Consider the following 25,169-nt stretch of genomic DNA (forward strand, 5'->3'; position numbering starts at 1 on the left):
CTCATGTGAATTTTTGGTATCCATTCTTATCACTCTATGAATGCCTTCACAGTAGTGGACCCTACCATCTCCCTCTTCTAAGGAGTCTCTCCAGAAGAGTCCAGCACTGGGCCCTGAACATAGAAGGCTCAATAAACAGGGTTGAATGGTGGAGGGAAGGAGGGTTCATAGGTTCATAAAATTAAAATGGAAAAGGATCTTAGAGGCCATCTCATCTCATACCCTCATTTAAGGAAGCTAAGTGACTTGACCAAGGTCACACAGTTAGTAAGCATCAGAGGTGAGATTTGAACCCAGGTCTTCTAATTCCAAAGCCAATGCTCTTTTCACTGTTCTAGTCATCTAAAGTGCAAATTATAATATCTGTTTCTATGGCCTTAAGTGCCCATCGAGATGTTATTTTGCATAAGGCTAGCTATATTTTCATGGACCCAATTTAAAATGTTAGAAGGGGTCAGCTTCAGGGAGAAGAGAAATGATAAGACTTCCCCTGTCCCCTTCCCCCTACTCCCTGAAGCCTGCCCATGCAGACATCAAGACGGGATACCTATCCATCATCATGGACCCAGGCGAGGTGGCCCTGGAGGACCAGTGTGAATATTTGCCCTATGATTCCAGCAAATGGGAGTTTCCCCGAGAACGGCTCCATCTTGGTGAGACAAAGGGACTGTGTGGCCTCGCTAGTCCCTGGGAAGCCAGGATTCGGGAATGAATGGCAAAGCCACTGGGAAACGTGTGGCTTGTGAAATAGTGCTGGCTTGGAGGCTTTTGGTGGGAGGTGTGGGGTGGAGGAAAAGAGAGATCAGTACAGTGGTTAGTGAGGGGTTTGTGGGGAGCGGATGGGGAAAGACTTTGGAGTCCTCATCCTCCACACCTGCCTGGGGACATGTGAAATTCCTTCCATTCCTAAAGCTCATCCCGGAAATACAGACCTCTCTGTCCATTCATCCTGACCGCGCCCATCCGGGCGTGTGACCCCTGGTCCCCCAGGCACAGAGCTCCCCTTTCCCATGCCCCCCAGGAGTCTGGGACAGAGGGTCTGTAGAGCCCAGTGAGCTGTTTCCTGCTGCTTTGGTGAGGGAAGGGCTTTGAGCACCTGGAGGGAGAGGATGCTGGCTCCTTCCTCTTCCCCTCTCTCCTCTTCTGCTTTGGTCCTTCTCTTTCACCCCCAGCCCCTTCCTGTTTGGCTGAGGTTTGCCTGAGTTTTTGGCTCTGCCTTCCTCTCCAAGCTGTGGCAGGCACGCCATGGCTGACTCAGCACCACTCAGTCTTCTGACCCTGGCTCCCATGCCTGTACTCTACCATCCTGCCCTGTGCTGTCCCCTCACAGCCATCCCCCTGTGCCCCACAACCCGAGCTTGTCCCATGCTCTCTACCTCTCCTATCACATACAGCCCCCATGACCTGTTCCCTCCTTCCCCCTTTCCCTTCCCTTCCCCTCTCTCCTTCTGCCCAACAGGGAGAGTCCTGGGACATGGGGCCTTTGGGAAGGTGGTTGAAGCCTCTGCCTTTGGGATTAACAAGGGCAACAGCTGTGACACGGTGGCAGTCAAAATGCTGAAAGGTAGGCCGGCCACTGGGGCTTGTATAAGGGCGGGGAGGGCAGGCAGTTTTCACACTGTTACCTACTCTCTGGAAGTGGTGGTACAGTAGCCAGTGTTTGACTCGAAATCAGGAAGACCTGTATTCAAATGCCTCAGACACAGGCCTGGATAAGTCACAACCACTCAGGCTCAGTTTCCTCTTCTTTAAAATGGGAACAATAATACACTTTCCTCATGGGGATATTTCAAGGCTCAAATAAAACAATGTTTTGCAAACTTCAAAGTAAAAAATTTTTTTTTTGAATTTTTAAAAACCTGAAAACATTATTTAAATGTGAGGTCCTAACTAAGATGGGGAAGAAAAGGATCCTTTCCTCGGCCTTTTCCCACTGAGATGTTTTGCAAAGGAAGGGAGGCCGCAGCTCTCTGAGAAACAAGGCTTTTCTTGTGTTTCACCAAAAGACTGCCTAAGCAGCCCTGGAGGCAAAGGTCACGTGGGCCTAGGCAGACCTGGACCCGGTTTAGAGGGCTAGAGCTAGAAGTGACCTTGACGTCATCTCGCCAGGCCCTTCATTTTACAGATGAGGGACACAAGGCCCAGAGAGGTTTAAGGGATTTGCCCAAGATCCCATAGACACTAAGAGTCAGAGGCAGGATTTAAACCTACATCCGCTGACTCCAGAGTTAATGTTCTTTCCACTGAACCAGGGCTGTCAGGTGGTGACCCTGTGTGGGAAGGAGGAAGGTGACAGGATCTGTAGGACAGATCCCAGAACACAAAGGAGCCGAGCATGCATGATCCACATTCTCACACAGCTGAGGAGGGGAGGGAGGGAATCAGGGCAGACACACAGGAAGCATCTTGCACACAATTAGGATGGAAGGACAAGGAAGTAACCAATCTCTGCCACTGTCCAGGCCTAGCCCACCCTGTCCTGGGCCTGGCTCCCCAGCTACTGGGACAGACGTGGCCCCTGTCTTAGACCGTAGGCCAGCTCTGCTGCACCTGCCTGACCAAAGGGAAGAGAACCCACTCCTCTGAAGAGTCATGAATGGTATAGGACCGGGTATTCCCAGTGGGACTGGAGCCAGGGCCACCAGTGGCAGGGCCTGGCCACTGAGGAGGCCTTGCACATACACACACTTCCCTCCCCTCAGTGGGTCCTGGAGTTTGGCTGTGGCTGCTCTGGGAGGGTGAGGGTAGCTGAGCCAGGCCCCTGGGCAGAGAAGTGGAAAAGAAGTGATTGAGGCTGACTAGACCCAGGAAGCCTTCAGCTCCATGCCGTGTTTCTTTCCAGAGGGGGCTACTGCCAGTGAACACAAAGCACTGATGTCAGAGCTGAAGATTCTGATACACATTGGAAACCATCTCAATGTGGTTAATCTCCTGGGTGCCTGCACCAAGCCCAATGGTTAGTGCCAGCAAGGGGAGCCATTCGAGGTGGGGGAGGCAGGGAGTGCCAGGTACGGAGGGGGCAGCATTGAGGGGCGTAGTGCTAGACCTGAAGGGGATGATGTGAAAAGGGGGGAGTGCCAGACATGGAGGGGATGGCATGAGGGGGAAGGGAGTACCTGACATGGAAGAGGAGGCTTTGGGGGAGGGTGGAGTACCAGACATGGAGGGCATGGCATGAGGTGGGGTGCCTGATATGGAGGGGAAGGTTTTGAGGGAGGAGGAAATAACAGACATGGAAAGGGATGGCATGAGGGAGGGGTATATTATGAGGGCAGAATTTATAATTTCAAAAAGAATCATATATATGTCTGAAAGGTTCAGAACCACTGGATATAAGGAATTCTCAAAGTAGGAGGCAGAAGAATCAAAGCATATATTTAGGCTCCACAGTAACCAACCCACAAACCAGCATCCCCATTTTGATATTTTGATCAAAAGCTTCCAGGCCCAATAAGTCCGCCTCACAAGAGTAAGCAGGAGGCCACAGAGAAGCATGATGGTATAAAGCAAAATCATATACATGCTTCCCCCTATGGTAAAAAGATTACCCACTGGCCTCAAGTCCTTGTTCAGCACTCCTCAATCCACACGTAGGTCAGCTCTGCTACCGGCAGCTCCTGCTTCAGCTTCAGCTGTAGCTGTAGCTGTCTCTGGCTCCAACAGAAGCTGTTTTTAACCATCCGACTAGCAGCTTCTGCAGGGGTGTAAGGTATGCCGGGGAAAGCACAGGTTCTTTTGATCTGCTTAATCAAGGGAAGCAAGGTGAAGGGGCCGACAAGCTTACTTTAATCCAGCATTCAGTCAGTTCAGGGAAAAAACCAGCACCCCAAACTTCAGAACATTCATTTAGTTCAGGGGAAAAAGCCAAACTATTCAAGGGCACTTGTTGACTAAGTGCTAAGGAGCCCATTTTTGGTTACCAACACAAGGGGGGAGTGCCTGACATGGAGGAGGAGGCATGGGGGGGAGGGGTGCCAGACGTGGAGGGAGAAGAATTGATGGGGGTGGCTGATACAAAGGAGGAAGGGACTGGATTCCTACCCTGGTGAGCTAGCACCTCTCTGTGGTACCTGTTTTCACTGGAGGTGTCATAACATTCTCTAGGCAAAATTTTAATTCGGTTCCATTTCTTTAATGAGTGAGTCATGTTACAGGCCCTTGGCTGGAAGTTCCCACTGTCTAACTGCAGTCCTGGTCTGAGATTGTGCAAGCTGGGAAAGATTCCTTTGTTCTCTTCCCCGGCTGACTGTGGCACTGTGCTCGTCTTCACTGCCACCTGGGAAGTGGCAGATGAGCAGAGCAGCCAAAGGACAAAGTTACCTTCAGTGACCAATTAAACAATCTATCGACAAGCATTTATTAAGCATCTGTCACATGCCAGGCACCGTGCTAGGCATGGGGGATGCAAAGACAAAAAGGAAAAGTCCCTGCCTCGAGGGGCTTACAGTCTACTGAAATTAGATAACGTAAGCAAAGCATTTCTCAAACCTCAAAGAGCTATATAAATGTTATATCGTTATTCTATTGGAGAAATGAATGGTTACAAAAATATATACAGAATATATAAAATAAAGTGGAGGCAACAAACATGGACCACTTTTTCTAGGATTTTGACTGCGAAACGGAAGAGAGAGGACAACAACATGAGGGAATAGTTGGGTCAAGTGAGTGTTTTAAGGTGGGGGACCTAGCTGTGTTTGTAGGCAACAAGGAAGGAAGCAGGAGATTGGGAGAAGTTGAAGATTTGAGAAGCATTTAGAACAGGGGTAGGGAACCTGTGACCTCAAGGCCACATGTGGCCCTCTAGGTCCTCAAGTGCAGCCCTTTGAATCCAAACTTCACAGAACAAATCCCCTTAATAAAAGGATTTGTTCTGTAAAACCTGGACTCATTAAAAAGGATATACACATGACTGGCCCACATGTGGCATAGAGAGGTAACTCTCCGATCTGGGGTCTGGCCTCTGCCTTTGTGAGGAGCAAGAGGAGAACCTTGGCTGGGAACTCTCCGCTCCAATGGCCTATCTCCAAGAGGGGTATTAGAGCTACCTACCACATCTCAAGTACCGGTAGCCCAGGGGTAAGACTCCTTAGGGGTTCAGGATAACGCCACTTTCCCTGGTTATTCCAGGTGGGAAGTAGATGTGCTCTAGACCAGGAGGGTGATCATTAGCTCAGTCACCAGTCTGGCTTCCCCCGCCAAATGCTGGGAACAAAAATGACAGTCACAAATGGCTGTTAAACCCCTTCATCAAAGTAAGAATTCAACAGAAATCGGGAAGGTTATACGTGTTAGGGTAGACAGAATAGACAAGAGAATAATGAGCTCTTCAATGGAGAAACAAGATCAAAGTCTCAGCTCAACCAAGGTGATGACAATCTCTCCAAGGAAATGCACTCCTTAGCTCCTAGCAGGCTCTAGGCTTGCAGCAGCTGGGAAGCAAGAGGTTGGGGGACAGGCTCCCCTCTATGTCTGTAGCGCTGGGAACTCCCCTGGGCCAGTGGAAAGTTCAGGACTTCTCTCCACCTGTGTCTTCCAATTCCATTCTCCACTTCTCTCTTTTTCTCCAAAGTCTCTTTACACACACCCAGAAGTGTCTCAACCAATCAGGAGTCATCCCTCAATACTCTGTCACAGAGCTGTCCTTCAGGAAATCTCCCCAGGCTTAGGAAGGGAGTGGGATTACATTATTATTAATTATTATTACAGTACAGTAACTGTGACTTGTCTGTGTGTGCATGTCCCTGGCCATCTACAGATTCTTCTCCTTCTCTAGGCCTCCAACAATGATCCCTCTTCCTTACCTCCTTCTCTCTCTTTTTCTCTTTCAGGCCCTCTCATGGTGATTGTGGAATTCTGCAAATATGGGAATCTTTCCAACTACCTTCGGACCAAGAGGGAAGACTTCAGCCCTTACAGAGTAGGTGGTTTCAGCCCTTGGAGAGTGTCTGAGGGCAACTTCTCTGGCTCTGGTTGACCCTTGATGTCATGTTCTTGTAGAACCTACCATGAGGCCATTGGGCCATGGTAAATGAGCTTACAAAAAGGAATAGACAAGAGAAAATGTTAAGATAATCTCCAGAGGTGTCTTTGTCCACAGCCTTGGGCCAGGCACTCTCTTTGCTGTTAGGATGACTTGAATACCTATGGGCCCTGGGGGAATCCCGGAGAAGAGTGACCAGTATGGTGAGGGAACTTGAACCTATACTATATATAAAGATCAGATGAAGGAAACGGAGATATTTAGCCTTCAGAAAAAAAGATTCGGCAGGAGCCAAGAGGGGAGAAACATGATCACTCTCTTCAAGTACTTGAAGAGCTATCATGGGAAAAATAAAATAGATTTGTTCTGTTCGACCCCCAAAGGCAGAACTGGGAGGAATTGGGGGGAGTGGGAGGAGAAGTCTCAGAAAGGCAGGTTTCTAAAGAAAGAAAAACTCCTTACCAGAGTGAGGTTTCCAAAAGTGGCATGAGCTGGCCTGGGAGGTAGTCAGCTCCCCAGATCAAATCCCCAAACAGAGACTGGATGGGGCCACTTGGTAAGGACTCCTGTTCATGTTGGGATTGCCCTTGATGATCTTCAGGCCCCTTCTAACTTTAGGAGTCTGGGATTTAGCGGCTAGAGCCCTAGAAGCCTTAGAGAGGGAGTGTCTATTTTTCCTTGGAGGTCAACATGGCTCCAAATAAATACAGGCTGCTGTGGCACTGGAGCTCATGGAGAGGGGTCCACGCCGGCTCTGGGGCTGGGCCTCACTATAGCGCCCAGGCCTTGCCCCCAACACACACACACAGAGTCCCAAAGGGTATCAGCCTGTGGGAAGGGTGGGACAGAAGGCAGGATTGGAGATGGCCGCAGGGAGCACTTTTGGTCCAACTTCAGGTGAGTGCATTCAGCTTCCTTCATGTATGCGCATGCAGTTTGTGTGCAGAGACCCTGTTTTCTCATCTCCTTGACAAGGGTCATCTTCTTCCCTTTGCCCAGAGACTGGAAGGAGGAACATGGGAAGTGTGAAGGAGGCTGGAGCTCAGAGTGAGGATTCTCCCTCAGAAAGACAAGTCACATGGGGCCCCTGAGCATCCCTCACCCCAGGAGGAACCTGGGAGCTAAAGGTTTCTGAGCTCTATCTGGCTCATGCCCACCTCTGTTTTCCCAGGAAAAGTCCCCCAGGCTTCGAAACCAGGTCCATTCCATGGTGGAAGCTGTGAAGGCAGACAGAAGGAGTCGGACTGGGACCAGTGACAGTGCCATCTTCACCCGTTTTCTGCTGGGGAAAGGCCTTGCTTCCCGGGCCCAGCCTATCCAAGATGGTAAGGGAGCTGATTTCTCTGAAGTCCACCACTTTACCTCCTGGGCCCACAGTTCTGAGATCATCAGCATGGTGACTGCTGTTCTGTCTCTGGATCTGGAGGAGAGGCGGGCCCAGTTGCAAGAACAGAGAGAGGTGCCATCCAAAGAACAGGCAAATCGTTAGGAATAAGGGGACCAATGGACTTCTGGTCCTATAGTATGTGGGACCTAAGAGGAAATCGGAATCAGAGAACCCGGGTTTGGATCTCAACCCTGCCATTTATCACTTGTGCTAGTCAACCTCTCTGGGCCATAATTTCTTCATCTATAAAATGACTAAGTAACCTCCAAAGTCCTTCCTAGCTCTAGATCTATGGCCTTAATAGCCTCCCAGAATACTCAGTGACATCAAAGTTATTTGGCCTAATGAAAAGGTAGTCAAGGATTGGTTATCACTGATGACTGACCAAAAAGGGTCACCTTGGTTGAACTATGTTTCCTAAGTGCCACTGGACAGTAAGAAAAATATTCTGGCTTCAGAGGTTATGAATCCCTTGGAAACATGGGCTCTGCCTCTTTGGGATTAAAAAGCTAAAGTGCTTTAACAGATTGTCCCTGGAGGCAAGGAATGGATTTAATGACCTCTGGAAGCACTGAAACCTTGATTTGGATCATAGATATATAGCTGAATGTCACCTTAAAGGCCTTCTAGACCATTTTAGAGATGAAGAGCTTAGGCTTAGAGAAGTGATTTTTCAAGGTCATATCTGGCACTTGAACCCAAGTCCTTGGATTCAAAATCCAGTACATTTCCACCATGACATAGTTGTCCCCTATAGAAAAGCAGGAACACCCACTCCACCGGCAACACTGATCATTTGAAACTATCCCAGTGGAAATTCAAAATCTGGAGTCTCATGGCTGCTCTAACTATTCCCAGGAGGACTTAATCAATCGGGCAAACAGGCAGTCCAACAACAAGCATCCATTAAGTACTAGCTAGGAGTCAGGTATTGTGCTAGGTGCCGGAGGTACAAGACAAAATTGAGACAGTCTCTGCTTACTGTCTGTGAGGATTATCCATAGGAGGGAGGGATGGAGGGAAGGGGAGAGAGAGAGACAGAGAGAGAGAGAGAGAGACAGAGAGAGAGAGAAAGAGAGACAGAGAGAGAGACAGAGAGAGAGACAGACAGACAGACAGACAGACAGACAGAGACAGACAGACAGAGAGAGACAGAGACAGAGACAGAGAGAGACAAAGAAAGACAGAGAGAGAGACAGAGACAGACAGACAGAGACAGACAGACAGAGACAGACAGAGACAGAGAGAGAGAGAGATGCACATTACAGGGTGTCCTAAAAGTTTTATTTTAAAGTTTAACAACTTCAGAAGTATGTGTTATAAACTTGTAAAAAACAACATTTGAAAGGTTAATTATTTGTTTTTAAAATATTGATGTAAGGGCAGCTTGGTGGCACAGTGACTAGTGCAATGGCCCTGAAGTCAGGAGGGTCTGAGTTCAAATCCAGCCTCAGACACTTAATAGCTGTATGACCCTGGGCAAGTCACTTAATCCTGATGGCATCCACAAAATAAAACAAAAAAGCATATATTGATGTGTTTCTTAGTAAAATCCAATATATCCACTGTCTTATGATATTCGTTGTTCTTATCATTTTTCAACTTTGTAAAAACCTTTATCAGTTGCTACTCAGTGACAGAAAGGATTGCCTTTGTAATCCTTGTGTTTGGTTTGCCCTTCATTCTCGAAGAGGACCATGACATCAGGGAGGTGATGCCATGACATGCAAGTGAATTGCATTTAAGTGAGGGAGGGCTGCTCAGAGTCACCAGCCTCACTTTTTCCTCTGGATCCATCTGGGCCCAGTGGCAGATATAGATCAGGACCACTGGAGATGGCCCCAGATGCAGTGGGAGACCTTGGCCTTTTTAAGTTAGTCCTTAAGATCTTGGCCATAAGAGGGAATGAAATGAAAAACTAAAATTAAAAATGCATCATTAAAAATTCACACTACAAATCAGTGTAAAAAAATCAATAAACTTTTAAATGATATTTTTTGTAAGTTTGTAGCATTTATACTTCTGAAGTTATTAAAGCTTAAAACTAAACCACTCTATAGATACGAAGGCGGGGAGGGGGTAGGAAGGAACTAGCAGCTAGAGGCAACCAGAATCCTGACCCGGCTTCCCCTGGCCATGAATGACCTCTCTGAAAATGAGGAGAATTAATTCTTTTTGCAAATGCAGAGGGGGAAGCCCAGCCCGTCACACTTCAGAAGCACATAAGACAAGACTTCTAATTATTCCCTCTTTGTGCATGGTTTGAGCCGAAGAGAACGAACGTGTCCTAGGCAAGCCCCAGCAGTTTCAGACAGAGTCAGATGCATGTGTTTCTCCCGGTTTTCTCTGGACAGAGGATGACCTGTGGCAAAGCCCCCTGACCATGGAAGACCTGATCTGCTACAGCTTCCAGGTGGCCCGAGGGATGGAGTTCCTCGCTTCAAGGAAGGTAAGGAAAGGGTGGAAGCCTTGCTGACCCTTCTGAAAGAGGCTGCCTCCTGAAAAGCGTTTGGGATTCTCTGAGCAAACAGGCAAAGAGGAACAAGAATGATGACAGCAACCACTTCCATTTTGTGGGCATACCCCACTTAACATCATTTCATTTTGCAGTCACATCATTGGTACATGATAACCAACTGAAGCCCCACAAGAATGCTTTTCTGCTGCTCATTGATCGAGCTCTAAGGACCTTACAGGCTATCTGTCCAACCTCCTCATTTTATGAATAAGGAGAGGGAGGCTCAGAGGAGTCGAGTGGCTTGTCCAAGCCCACCCAGCAAGGAAGCACAGGAAGCAGATCCTTTGATTCCAGAACTAGCGTTCCCTCCACTAAACCAATCATACAACAAGACAACCATATCACTCAGTGGACTTAATTGCCCACTGAAATGTCATTTTGCCCAAGGCTGTGTTTTCATGGACCAATTAATAATGTTGGATGGATTCCATCTACCTTTTTTCTGGTACAAAGTGTTTTGTTTTCGTTGTCCTCACAGTGGCCCTCTGTGAGAGATGGGAAAAGTATTATCTCCATTTATACAGATGGGGAAACTGAGGCTCTGGGAAGTGAAATGACTTATCCAAGACCATGCAGTCAACCAGTGGGGCTCTGGGTTACCCTTAGCACTTACAGAGGGGACATCTTCCAGAGTAGATCTGGGATATGAACCCAAGTCTCCTTCAGGCAATATGATGTAGAAGTATGGGCTAATAGAAAGAGCAGAGGATTTGAAATCAGAAGATTTGGGTTTGAATTCTGGCTCTGCTGCCCACTAGTTGCATGACCTTGTGGGCAAAATCACAAATCAGTTTCCCTCCTTGGTCCTCAGTTTTCTCATGTATAAAATAAGGGTTTAAATTTTTTAATTAAGCACCTACTATGTGCCAGGCACTGTGCTAAGCACTGGGGATACAAAAAGAGGTAGCAGACAGTCCCTGCCCTCAAGGAGCTCACAGTCTAATGATTGCGTTACTAACTGGGGAGTTAGAGTAATTGATTCCTAAAGTGCTTTGCGGCTGAAAACCCTATGACTTATGATCTAAAGACTACCAGTCTGTGGTCTCCACTATCCTAAGCCTCTCACTCCAAAAAAGAAAGCAAGTGTACATTCCCTCCATGGGCAGCAGGTTGAGGAGGGCAGATTCAGAGTATAGTTGGCAGAGGCAAGGGCAGTGACATAGAGCATGGAACTATGACTTTACTGAAGACCTGATGCTCAGAGGTTCAATGAGTGCTATTAATGAATGGAAGAATATCATAGATCACAGAGTCTTAAATCGAGAGTCAGAAGGGACCTCAAAGGCCATCTATCCCAGCCCATTTTACAGTTGAGGAAACTGATGCCCAGGAGGGTGTTTTGCCCATGGTCACAGAGGAAAGGTGGAGTCAGAGGCAGGATCCAACCTAGGGCTTCGGATTCCAGACCCAGTGCCCTTTTGCCATTTCTGATGATAACAGGAATAGCAAGCCTTTATATAGCACCTAGTATGTGCCGAGCACTGTGCTAAGCTATTTATAATTATTATCTCACTTGGCCCTAACAACAACCCTGAGATGTAGGGGCTATTATTATCTCCATTTTACAAATGAGGAAACTGAGGCAAAGAGATTAAGTGACTTGCCCGGGGTCACACAACCAGTGTCTGAGGTCATATTTGAACTCAGTTCTTCCTGACTCCAAGTCTGGCACTTTATCTACTGTGCCACCTTCTCCTAGAGAAACATTGAGCTTTTTATTTGGAAATAGAAAGCCATTTCCAGAGGAGCTCATAAAGTAACTCTGATTACAAACCCCGTGCTGTTAGAATAGTTGTTAACTTTCATTCCCCAAACTAATTAAGAGGACACTGATAAACTAAAATCAGAAATGATCCAGAACCAGTGGTTTAGATATTAACTTCATTCTCTTCCCTACAGTAGCCTATAGCCAGATGGGCTAATAAGTAGTCATTGATTGACTTGAATTCCACACACTCCCCTGGTTTTCTGTCTAGCAAGAGTGAGAAAGGGCAGTAGAGAGAGATGCCAGGCACTATGAAGTACACCAAGCTGAATAAGACATCATTATCCTCAACGCAATTACCACCTTATAGCCTATGTCAGCCTCATGGCTACCCAGCCAAAGGCCCAGCTCAGCACACCCTGTATAATAGTGCCTAAACTCCTGTCCTTTTGCAATAGCGTCACTGGCAAACTGTAATTATGTGATACATTATAACATTGAGCCCTACTAAAATATTATAAAATATTATTTTATCAATATAAAATAAATATTATAAAAGATAATCACCTATTTATAACAACATTCCCATGGAACACCCCCACCCCATTCTCTCTCCTTTTCTTCTCTTTCTCTCCCCTCTCCTCCTCTCCCACACCCCACCTCTCTCCCTACCTCCCTCTCTCCCATCAGTCTCTACATTTTTGTCCCAGAACAAGTTTATGGTATAAGGAAAGGACAATATGCTTTTTTTTTTTTTACAAATGTGTATGTACATAGCCTGAGCTATGTTGGAAGTTGGTGTGGTTATGGGGTCAATGACCCATAAATTCTGGAAAGACACTTAATGGACTCAGATAGTTGGTGTATGGTCTCCCAAACATAAAAATCCCCTGAGTTCTGTCTGCCAGCTTCCTCTGTGCCCTGAGCTGGCCATGACTAACCCCACTCACCATCATTGGCCAGAGAGTCTGTCTGATCTCACTCTCCTTTCCTTCTCCAGTGCATTCACAGAGACCTGGCTGCTCGAAACATCTTGTTGTCAGAGAACAACGTGGTGAAGATCTGTGACTTTGGACTGGCCCGGGACATCTACAAAGATCCTGATTATGTCAGGAAGGGCAGTGTGAGTATGAGGCTGGGGGACCAACAAACCCAGAGATCATCATAAGGTCAGGCTTTGCAACAAAGCCTGGAGGGTACACAAAAGTTGGGAATGCACAAAGGCATGATGCCCCTTCAGGAAAAACTGGGAGACGGCTGGGGTGCATCTCACCATCTCTGTACCTGGCCACCACTGCCACCCCTTTGTGGGAAAGGAGCAGTCCTGATAACAGTGTAAACAGTAGTGTCCCCAAAGGCAAAGGAGGAGGCAGGCTCCTCCTGGAAGAGCCTATCTGGGCTCACTATACAATAAGCCTGGTTTTCAACTAGAATCAATCCATCAACAAGCATTTAGCAAATGCCTACCATTTGCCAGGCTCTGTGCTAGGCGCCGAAGACACAAAAATCAACATGAAACAGTCTCTGCCCTCAAGGAACTGACATTTTAATGGATGCCCATATACAGACAGATGTCCATATATAGGTGCCTATTTACATATGCCTATATATAGATATAGATTACACATCCACGTATAGATAGGTATATACAAAACACACGAAGAAGAAATACAGAGTGACTGTGGGGGAAGGCACCAGAGGCTGAGGGACCAGAAAGGCTTCATGCAGAAGGGAGTGCCTGAGACTTGGACAATTTGCAGCGGATTGGTGTATTTGAAGAGGCAGAGGTGAAGAAGGAAAGCTTCCCAGGTATGGAGACAGCCAATGCAAAAGCACAGAGTCAGGAGATTAAGTGTTGTGTGTGAGAAAGTCAGTCAGTATGACTACGCCATAGAGTTCACATAGAGGAGTATTATGTAATAAGGTTGAAAAGGTAGGATAGAGCCATGGAGATTTTTAAATGCCTAACAGAGAAGCTTGTATTTGCTTCTAGTGATAATAGAGGTTCACTTGAGTTTATGAGAGTAGGGGAAGAGTGAAGATAGGGACAATACGATCAGAGCCATGCTTCAGGTTGTTTGGATAACTGTGTAGTGCAGTGGAGGAAGGAGGGTCTTGAGAGACGGAGGGCAATTAAAAGGCTTCTGTAGCCAAAGAGAGAGGTGATGAGGGACCGGAATTAGAGACACATTGAGAGATGTGGAGAACAGTCCACTCCTCCTCTTTGCATCTCCAGTCAGAAGAGAAGCATTTCCCCCTCCCCTCTGCTCCCTTTTGAGCTCACAAATTTAAGCCCAGCCTGCTTAAGGGTCCGTCCCTTTATATCCCAGGCCCGGCTCCCTCTAAAGTGGATGGCACCAGAGAGCATCTTCGACAAGGTCTACACCACCCAAAGTGACGTCTGGTCCTTCGGAGTCTTGCTCTGGGAGATCTTTTCCTTAGGTAAGTGCCCAAAGTCCCAAAGGAAGAAACCAAGAGGCAGAATAAGGAGAACGTGGCTAATCACGTGGATTGTGTGGCCACAGGCCTGAGCCTTTAATAGTAATAACTAGCATTTCTAGAGAGCTTTTAAGATTTATGAGGCATCTTATATAGGTTATCTCATCAGAGCCTCACAACAACCCTGAGATATAAATGCTCTCATTATCCCCATTTTACAGATAAGGAAACTGAGCTAGAAAGAGGTTAGGTGCCTTGTCCGGGGTCACACAGCAGGAGACCCAGAGTGAACTTAAGGTAAATATAGCTAAACCTCATGAACTCAGAGGAGTCATGGAATGTGTGGCCTGGGCCTTAGCATCAACCCTTCCTTCATTGAGAGAACATGGAAAGTAGAATGTTAAAACTGGGAGAGACCCCACAGACCACCTCATCCAACCCCTTCATTTTACAGAGGGAAACAATTGGCCCAATGTCTCATAGCATGTTTGTTAGTGGAAACTGGATCGTATGTGGTGGAGTGGAATAAGCATTGGGAGCCTGGGCAAACCATTTTACCTACTTCTCTGGGTCTCCATTTCTCCTCCTGTAAAATGAGGGGTCTGGATGGACTAGACAGCCCTAAGGTCTCTTTCGGGTCTCAATCTATGATTCTGCAATCCTGCTAGTTATAAACCTATGATCCTACGACCAGACCCTAAGTCTCAGCCCGGCCCTTTTCCCTCTATAAGAAAGGGAGTAAAAATTAAAACAATTATTGGAAGGCAGCATGACGAAGTATGGATAGCTCTGCATGTGAAGCCAAAGCTTAAGTAGCAAATGAATCCCAGACTCTGCCAACTACTACCTGTGTGATTTTGGGCAAGACACCTAACCTCAAGGCCTTAGTTTCCTCAACTCTAAAACAAGCAAGTTGGCATAGATGACCTCCAAAGTCCCTTCCAGCCCTAAATCTAGGAGTCTGTGATGAACAGGGCTACAAGGAAAATCTTTAAATACTTAAGGCTCAAACTATCTTCATTTACATAAATCTAATGATACAGTAATGAAGCAGTCTCATGATTAGAGCATCTCCCAAGGGCCTTTCGGGGTCACAGTCTGAATGAATGAACTTTGGCAGCCTAGTCTGAAATAATCAGGAAAGGTAGAAAATGTGAGCAGTGTTTTTAGAATACATCACAATTCAGACTTCTCCGGCCTGTCCCTTGTTAATCCAAATTAGTGAGTTCTCTTGGCACCTCAGAGCTGCTTGGGAAGCAGAAGCACCATGGTATGGGAGGAGAGGAGTTCTGATGGCAGGGAGGAAGGGGAGTGGCAGCAAGCCCCACAGAAGAAGAGAAAGCCATATGATGCCCACTGACCTAGAGAGGAACCTTCTAGTATAGTCTTGTGTTTTGACTGCTCTTCCTACTCTCAACCACCTTTGTGTGTGGCCACCTAGGGGCCTCTCCCTACCCTGGTGTGCAGATCAATGAAGAATTCTGCCAAAGGCTGAAGGAGGGCACACGAATGAGAGCTCCAGAGTATGCCACAGCAGAAATGTGAGTTTCCCACCTTTTCCCTATCTTTCAGGAGAATTAAGCTACTGTTTAACCACATACTGAAACAAGGGAAAGAAATATGGGAAAAAATATGTATGGTTTCTCTTTGACAGCCGCCACATCATGCTAAGTTGCTGGTCAGGAGACCCCAAGGAGAGACCAGCATTCTCTGACCTGGTAGAAATCCTGGGAGATCTGCTTCAGGAAAATGTACAGCAGGTGAAACCATGTTTTTTCTGCATATCTGGAGCTGTTGGGTCCTGCCTGCCTGGGGATTGCTTTCTGAGATGAATCCCCTTTTTCACATAACTCATACTACTCCTTTCCACTTTATTAGAGGGTAGAAGAGACTGTGTTATCTTTAATCCATCAGTGCGTGGATGTACATGTAGATGTGAACGCATGTGCTCATTGATGGGCATGGGTATATGTGTGGTATACACATATGCACACGTACATGTGTCTGTGTGTCTTGTGAGTTTGTATAGTATACACGTTGATGTGAATATGCTTGCTGACCAGTGTGCATGTGTGTGCATGTGTTATGTAAGTGGCTTAATATATATTTAGGTCATTGTGTAGATGTTCATGCATGTAGATGAATGTGTTTACTTCTATGTTGCCTACAGAGAGATGGACAGTAATCTAATTACCCAGAAAAGGAGATAGCTCTTTTTTTAAGATATAGGGATCACATTAAATGCTCTTCTTTTTCTCTCTCCTTTCCTGATGTCTGTCCCTCAGCCCATCAATGTAAATAGTCTTAGCGTTTGCTCTGGTACGAAATAGGCAAAAGGTCTCATTACAGTAATCAATCAACAAGCATTTATTAAGCACCTACTTGGTTCAGAGCACTGTGCTAGGCACTGGGATTACAAAAATCAAAATAAAACAACCCCTGACAATGTGATGCCCCAGGAAGGTATTGGACAATTAGACCAAAAGCAGAGAGGAAGCAAGCAGGATGTTTTAGCGGCTCCCAGGCCTTGAGAAAGGCTGACTTCTTGACCTTGGCCTAGGACCTTCATTTGCTTTACACCTCAGATGCAGGTCTATGGATCAGACAATGTGCACAGCATCAGATGCTCCACATCCTTGACATAACCCTATACTTTCTCTTCAGGAGGGAAAGGACTACATACCCCTGAATGACTCTCAGAGCTCAGAAGATGACGGCTTCTCTCAGGGGCCTTCTGCTGCCCATCACAACCTGGATGCGGAAGAATATGACCTGAGACTCCACTGCCATAGTTTAGCAGCAAGGTCAGTTCTCTTTCTAGGGATGAGGAGATAGGATGGGGTGAGATGCAACAACACTCTAAAAACAGGCAGCTTGTGTTTTAATAAAATCCCAGAGAATAACGACAATTTCTGGGCTTTGAAAAGGTCTGAATGCCTCTAGCTCCAAGGGCCTAGTCAGTGAGTAAAAAGTGGGTCTGCACAACATACGACCTGCCTGCCAAACGATCAGGCAGCCAGTGGAAAATGTAGGGTTGCCACTGTACATTCTCCTGTTTGTTCCATGACCTGCACCAACCAGCCATCATCAGTCTGTCTCTAGTCTAACCTCTCTGCAGCTCAAAGAAATTTAGCCTATTTTAATTTTGGCCCCTATCTCCTGCCAAGTTGTGCAGATCTGGTATAAAGGAACATTTGGAGTTGGGGCATTATTTTTTATTATCTGCTCACTGGGACCCTCTGGAAACAACAGTAAGTTGACAAGCATTTATTAAGTTCCTACTGTATACCAGGCACTGTGCTAAGCAGTGGGCTTTGGAGACAGTGGACATATGTTTGAATCCCACCTGTACCACTTGTTATCTCAACAACCTTGGGCAAGTCACAGAGTCAGAATCACAAGATCTTAGAATTGAAAGAGGCCTCAAAGACCATCTAATTCAACCCAAACTTGAATAAGATCCCCCTTGAAAACTTTCTCAAGAAATGTTCATCTTCATACATAAAATTAAATAGGTGGGTTGCATGATCACCAAGGTCCATTCCATCTATAAAATCCCATCATCCTATGTCCAATGGAGACATCTCCAAGTCCACCAAAGAGATCACTATCCATCTTTCACCCCTCAATCCTCCTGCCTGCTGGAACAGTGAACATGATTTGCTTGCTTAAGAAATTATTCCAGGAGCAGAAATGCTCTGCCTTCTACTGTAAGGATGGAAAAGTGAACCCACAGAAGGTATTCCCCTACTATTCCTCTCTGGGCTGCTAGCCTTCCTTGTCCTCTTCCAGCTGCACAACTCTTTAGCTGCCAGGGGCTTACCCACAGATGGACAAGGAACAAAACGGGAGCTTTCAGGGGGTGCATTTAGTACTGTGGTCAACTTGTGTTTTCCAATAATGTCTTCAGCCTGAGAGAATGTATTTTTGTTTTAAACAGATACTATAACTGTGTATCATTTCCGAGTTGTTTGACTGGAGGGAATCAAATCAGGTGTCCATCCAGAATAAAAACCTTTGAAGAATTTCCAATGACTCATACATCATCAAAAGCACATCCGGTAAGTGGAGGCGGAGAGAAGAGAAATCGGGCTTTAGATTTATGAAGGGTCAGGAAATGCCTATTTGGAAACAGAGATAAGACCTTTCCCAGCAAACAAGTGTCTCAGAATCTGGAAATAAAGATTCAAGTCCCAAATAGCAGTAAGGAAACAGTACTGCCAACAGAGTTCCCAGACCTGCTATACAGAGTTATTTCTATTTACACAAGGCCTGCACCCCGTCCTGCTGTGGAGGTCAGGGATTACAAGGTCAACACCGCCAGCTCTGCCTTAGTCTCTCTGGAGTACTCTGAGCCCCAACAGAAGCATCCCCCTGGAAACAACAGTCTTTCAACCTGTCCCTGTGGCCTTCTCTTCTCACTCCCTTCCTGCAGAGAGGGTATCTCATTCTGGCCCCACTAATGGAGTCTACTAGTGACTAATCTTCATTTCTAAAGGATGCCTGTAGTTCAAATGATCATCCCAGACCCTCTCAGGATAGAGTCTAATGGCTCACTCAGATCAGAATTCAGTCTTGGAAAGCCATTTTCTTCTACCACAATGAATTACATCCCTAGACTAACAGCCTTCTAAAGCAGGGGGAAAGGGGAGGTGAAGAAACATTTCTATATTAACAAATAAGGGCAACAGAGAGGGGAGAGGCAGAGAATCTAGTTGGAGCTGGCCCAGGCCTTGGCGTCAGAAGACCTGGGTTGGAGTCCGCTAATGCTTATTAGGTCAGGGATAAGTCATTTCCTCTGTAAAATGGAGAGCAAATACACATCTACCTAATTCATGGAGTGATTGTGAGGAAGGAAATGTGGGCTGTTATGACAGAAAGTATCTCTCAGATAGTCTCAGAAAAAGCCTTTGTTTGGTTCTATTTGGAAGATGAGTCCTAAGCCTTTGAATAGCTCCCACCCTCCCTTGGAACCATACTATCCTGGAACCTGGCATTTGGTAGAGCTTTCTGCATCATTTATTATCTGCAGCATTTATTAAATGCCTGCTGTGTGCCAGGCACTGTGCTGAGAGCTGGGGATACAAAGAAAGGTAAAAGACAGTCCCTGCCCTCAAGGAACTCACAGTCTAATGGGAAACAACATTCAAACAGCTATCTACAAACAATCTACAGATGCCATAATTTGGAGTAAATCTCAGGGGAGTGAGGAGGGCACTAGCTTTAAAAGGGATCAGGAAAGCCTTCCTGTAGAAGGTGAGACTTTAGCTGAGACCTGCAGGATGCCAGGGAAGCTGAAAGGCAGAGATGAAGAGGGAGAATTTTCTAGGCATCCATGACAGCCAAAGAAAATGCCCCAGGTTGGCAAATGTAGTGAGGATTGTGTGAGGAATAACAAGAAGGCCAGAGTCATTCAATCATAGAGTTCATGTATCATAGGTAGAAGAAGACTGGAAAGGTAGCAGGGGGCCAGTTACGAAAAGCTTTAAAAGCTCAGAATATTTTATATTTGATCCTGGAGAGAGACTTGAGGCAGAAAGACCAACAAGCAGGCTTCTGTAATAATAGTCAGGAAAGGAAAGAAGGGAGGAAGAGAGGGAGGGAAGGAGGGAGAGAGGAATGAAGGAAGGAAGGAAGGAAGAGAGGGAGGGAGGAAAGGAAGGAAGGAAGGAAGAAAGAAAGAAAGAAAGAAAGAAAGAAAGAAAGAAAGAAAGAAAGAAAGAAAGAAAGAAAGAAAGAGAAAGGAAGGAAGGAAGAGAGGGAAGGAGGGAAGAAGGAGGAGGGAGGGAGAAAAAAGCATTCATTAAATATTTACTAAGTACAGAGCACTGTGCTAAATGATGAGGATATAAATAGAAAATCAAGACAAACCCTGTTCTCTAGGAGTTCACTTTCTAATAAGGGGACAATACATATAGCAGGCTTCAGCCACAAGTCAGATGGAAAAGTCCTGTGGTCCTTAAGGTACGAGAGCAAAGCAGATGGTAATACATTTTTATACATTTATATCCATTCCTGAGTGCCCAGTGATTTTTGTCTTTTCCGTATCTTAGCACTGATTATTTAGTATTTAATAATGGTTGCTGACTGATTGGCTGAGTGAACACTGTCTCTGGAACCCAAGGCCCCTGAGTTCAGATACCATCTCTGATACTTACTATGCTGACCTTGGGAAAGCCACTACAACTGCCTGGACCTCAGTTTCCCCTTCTGTAACTAGATAGTGTAGATCTGTGATTCTCCGGTCCTTTCATGGGATGGACATTCCTTGTCTTTCTTTCCCACTTGTACTTTTATGTAGAGTTGTTTGAGGAAACAAACGAAAACCTATAAGAAGGATGAAGCTTGCTTCCTCTTTTTCTATAGGAAAACCAAACTGATAGTGGAATGGTCTTGCCCTCTGAAGAATTTGAGAGGATAGAAAACAGACACAGAAAAGAAGGTGGATTCAGGTAACTGCAATTCACTAGCCCTGAATATGTTCTTCCTTGCCTACATCATAGTGAGTGATAGACTTCCAAGTTTGAACTACAGAGGATCCCTTCTCATTGAACATGGAGGTCCCCTCTCCAAGCATATAAAGAGGGTAACTCAATTCAGCTCAGCAATTTTTTAAAAATTAAATTTTATTCATGCTTTTTGTCTTTTCATCATGGTCACTCCCCCCTGGGCAGATCAAATCCTCCATCCCTGTGATAAAGAAAAACAAGTAAGCAAAAACATATGCTAGAGAAATCCAATATTTTGTCCTAGTAGCCCCTACCTCCCTGACATGTGGGAGGAGGTATGTTTCATTGTTTCCAGGATCTTCATTATTTTTTTCCTATTACTCAGGTCAACACAATACATTTGTTGATCTGTAGTGTATGCGATACAACACACAACAACAGACACTAACTGTGTAATGCCAAGCATTATCACTTAACTTCTCTGGGCCTGTTTCCTCATTGATACAATGAAGAATATGGGCTTTAATATCCCTTTCAGCTCTAAATCTAAGATTCTATGAAATTCAGTGATGGTAACTATGCAAGTAGAGAAAGAAAAAAGGGGGGGGGGAATGACACTGTATTTATAATGACCAAGTTTAGCATCAGAGGAAAGATAAGAAAATACAATTCTCTCCCTTCTTTGCAGAGGTGGGGAACACTGGGTATGGAACATCACATGTACTACATGAACAACTGATGTATTGTGAACTATTTCTTCCCGTTCTCTTTTATCCTTTATTACAAGGGATGGATGATTGGGTAGGAGATCAAAGGGGGGAACAGTGAGAAATAAAAGTAATATAAGCATAAGATAGTAATCCCTTCTAAAGACTTTCTTTAAAAAAAGAAAAAGACACTGATTTAAGGAGGCGAAGGAGCTGGGACATTTTCCTCTGTGTAATAGAGAGCCACTGAAGAGTTTGGGGGTTCTTTTGAGCAGATTGTTAAGGAACGTGATCACATTAAGCTGGCAGCCATGCAGAATGTGTTGGAGAAGCCAGAGAGGCTCATTTCGTGCTGACTGGCACATTCCACCATTCTCTTCAAGGGCACAGCCTTCACTTTAGTGTCAAAGAAGCTTAGATGAATCTGAACCAATCAGGAAAGTCCTCAGCTCATCTTCTCTATCTTTTTGCAGCTGTAAAGGCTCTGGCAGAAACATGGATCAGACAGGGGAGCGATTAGCCCTGAGAGGCAGATGCCGGCCATCCTACCAGATACCAACTGCCGGTCAGACATTTTATAACAGTGAATATGGAGACCTGTCAGAACCCTCTGAGGATGGCGGCTCTACCCCTCCAGGAGAGGCAGCTAGTCCCCCAGTCCTCCAAGCCTCCTTCTTCTCAGATCAGTATTAAAGAAGTGATCAGACCACAGAGACACCTGGGGGTGTGTTGGAGGGTGGGGGGAGGAGGGGTGAGGAAGGCATTGGCGGTGGAGGGAGGGGAAATGCTTAAGATCAAACTATTTGCCAGCCTAACAGATGAAACAAGATCCAGTTGTCTTTGGAGATAGTTTGAGGAAAGACCTGATAGTTGCCAAACTTCTCTGTCTTGGAGTTCTTCCTGATTTACTGTTTCCTTGGATGTTTCAATTACTCGCCTCTGGGAGTAACTTTTGCTCAGCAAAATAGAAAACAAATACCAGAAACTCTCGACGACAGCAGCACTAACACAGCATGTCCACAGCCTGAACAGACACCACAGTGTTCAGGCAGACAAGGAAGACCAGGGACCTTTCTAGACTCCAGTAAAACAAGCCAACCCTTCAGAAATTCACCAGCCCCTTCTCCATCATAATGTCCTTTTGTACATGACCCAGGGTGCTTCTCATGAGGAGATACTGCCTATAGGAGACATGGATATCTTCGTTGCTATCTTAAAATGGCAAATGAGGAATTTTTGTGATTTGGGAAAGAAAAAGACCTTTGTTTTCTGTTCTCCCTGCTAACTCATATCACAACTGGCCATCCCATACCACATGGACAGTCATCTTGGCAGTGATAAATCTGCTATTAAAAATAGCTAAATCGAGACTTGTCATGAATGTTTGCTGGAAAGAAGACAGATCCCATCCAAGGAGATGGAATTTTGCATGTGCGAATTTAGGGACAGTTTTTACCACAACTAAGAGCTTCCTTTCAATGAACTTCAGAGCAGAAACAGAGCCTGGAAAAGCATATCTAAATCCAAACAGCTATTGTAACTCAGAAACAAAATACAATTACAACATGAAAGTTTCTAACAAAAGCATTTCTAATGTAAAAAAAAGTTTTTAGTAATCCTGGGTGTAACAAAGTTTCAGGACAACTCAGCAAACAGAGTCTGTTGTAACAGAATCTGTCCTAGCAGTCAGGATACCAATAAGAACTTCACAAAATTGTCCCTCACTCACAGAGGCCCCAGCCAAGCTTCTGGCCTAATTTTCTATGGATGATGTCTTGAGCTTCATCTATTATGGTGTTCAGAAAAGTAATGCTCTAATGAGGAAACACTGTCATCTGAAACCAATGAAACTTTAGAGGCATCTGAAAGCCATCCTGAGAACCAAGACTCCACTCCCCTCTCTCTCCCTGACCTGATCTCCTCTCTCTTCCATCTCCTTATGGACCAAGGAGACCATCGCAGAATGCACACCAGGAACATCCGCAGAGAGACCTTTATAATAAACAGTCTGTGGGTTTTCTTTCATCTCCTCCAATGTCATGTGGTCTTTTCCCACCTGGAATTCCAGAACATTCCTTATCAGAAGACATTCCCTTTATCCTCCCATTCTCTCCATGCCCTAACGAGTGCTTGCAGGACAGGCTTCTGTGTATAGAACTATCTGATATCCTTCCTCTAGATTATATTTTTACTTTATAATGCATTGAATACATTTATTCTGAGTCTATAACCTTCATTGTCCGTATGTTTTCGACACTGATTGGCGACTGGTGGATTGGCCCAAGAGATCATATTTTTTTAATCACTGTCAGGGTTTGCTGGAATGGAAGCACAACTCTTCTCTGTTTAATGACGTTTAGTGACACAATGATATTCTTCTCCAAAACACATATTAAAAGTGTTAGCTCCTCTACTACTTGCAAATACTAAAATGTACTGGGGGCAGGGGGGAAATCACCTTTTAAAAACATGGTTTTTGGAAAAATGGTTTTTGAAAGTTAAGCATACTTAACTAACCAGAATGATCAATTATCATGATCAACAAAAAGTACTTACAGAGTACCTACCGTGTGCTAGGCACTGGATATATAAGGACAAAGAGCAGTGCCTGCCCTCAAGAAGCTTACTTTCTATTGGGTGAAATAACATGTATACATATAGGCATGTACAGAATACTTGGGATCAGGGAGGTCAACAAACATGTGATTTCATCAGCATAGAGAACTCACAGTGAGGAAACCCCCTCTACCAATAACAGGTATATATCTGCTCTATAATTTATAGTTGTTGCAAGACGGAAGTTAAGTCACCTGCCCAGGATCACACAATATGTGTCAGAGACAGGTCTTCCTAACCCTGAGGCCAATTCTCTATCCATTACACCAACAAATAGATTTTCCAAGATATGTGCAAAGTAGATAGGAGATGATTTTGAGCAGTGGAGTGGTTGGGAGTGGAAGGAAACACTAGCAGCTGGTAAAGGGTGAGGGGGGACAGAGATCAAGAAAGCCCTTATGATTTGAAAGCAGCCTTACTCATTCTAAAGGGTCAACGTCTGGAGTAAAATAGGAATGTCAGTCTTTTTTCTCAATACAAGCACCCCGGACATGCATGTGATACTCAAATAAAAATGTTTAAAACATACATTGCATTACAAAAGGAACACTGTCTCCATACATTTCCCCAACTCTCTGCAGCCTGAGCCACATTGCCCTGCCCTGGATACAGAATGGTTCAGCAGAAGCAAAGAAGTGGGAGCTTTGAAGCCCTGGGTCCAGATGTGCTGGTTAATGGGCAGCCCATTCATTACAACTGAAATTTATTCATTAGGCAAATACAGGCACCCAGCAGGGGGCATAGAGTACAAAACAAACCCTATCCCTGCCCCAGGGAGAACTGAAAGGTTTAAAATCTTATGGTTTTTTAGGATTCAACCACCTACCCCCAATGATAGAAATGTTAGACCTCCAGATCTTCTATACTCATCAAGGGGGATCCCATCTGGATTCATCCCATCCCATACTTCTCTGTTGTTTGTCCTTCGTTCTTGAAGAGGACCATGACATCAGGGAGGTGATGCCATGACATGCAAATGAATTGGATTTAAGTGAGGGAAGGCTGTGCAAAGTCATCAGCCTCACTTTCACCTCCAGAGCCATCAGGGCCCAGCGATGAGATATAGATCAAGTGGACTAAAGATGACCCTGCCCATACATCTCTACATCCTGAGTATACCATTCAGTATCCTGAAACTCCTAGGAGCTGTGCCAGGAAGATGGCAGATGCCTTCCACACCCAATTGCTGGAGATGAATTGGCCTGGTTATAGATAGAGAAGACAACTAAGTGAATGTCATAGGGGAAGGCGACATCACAGGATAAATTTCAAATACTTAAAAGACTGTCATGTGGGATAAGGATTAGACTAATTCTGCTTGTCCCCAGAGAACAGATCTAGAAACAAGCAGGCAAGCATTTCTTC

At 45.4% G+C, this 25,169-nt stretch overlaps 1 protein-coding gene across 1 annotated transcript in view; it reads left to right on the forward strand.

Moving 5' to 3' along the window:
• FLT4 (fms related receptor tyrosine kinase 4) overlaps positions 1-24,291 on the forward strand; it is a 104,585-nt gene extending 80,294 nt beyond the window's left edge. The window contains exons 17-30 of the mRNA XM_036750870.1: positions 518-653; positions 1,460-1,564; positions 2,843-2,956; positions 5,832-5,920; positions 7,155-7,308; positions 9,725-9,819; positions 12,594-12,716; positions 13,924-14,035; positions 15,474-15,573; positions 15,687-15,792; positions 16,697-16,836; positions 17,973-18,093; positions 20,399-20,484; positions 21,662-24,291. Of these exons, the coding sequence (XP_036606765.1) occupies positions 518-653; positions 1,460-1,564; positions 2,843-2,956; positions 5,832-5,920; positions 7,155-7,308; positions 9,725-9,819; positions 12,594-12,716; positions 13,924-14,035; positions 15,474-15,573; positions 15,687-15,792; positions 16,697-16,836; positions 17,973-18,093; positions 20,399-20,484; positions 21,662-21,881 (1,701 nt within the window). The 3' untranslated portion in view covers positions 21,882-24,291. The remainder of the gene's footprint in view (positions 1-517; positions 654-1,459; positions 1,565-2,842; positions 2,957-5,831; positions 5,921-7,154; positions 7,309-9,724; positions 9,820-12,593; positions 12,717-13,923; positions 14,036-15,473; positions 15,574-15,686; positions 15,793-16,696; positions 16,837-17,972; positions 18,094-20,398; positions 20,485-21,661) is intronic.
• The last annotated feature ends 878 nt before the right edge of the window (positions 24,292-25,169 follow it).

The sequence above is a fragment of the Trichosurus vulpecula genome, chromosome 3, assembly GCF_011100635.1.
Source record: "Trichosurus vulpecula isolate mTriVul1 chromosome 3, mTriVul1.pri, whole genome shotgun sequence".
Lineage (NCBI taxonomy): Eukaryota > Metazoa > Chordata > Mammalia > Diprotodontia > Phalangeridae > Trichosurus > Trichosurus vulpecula.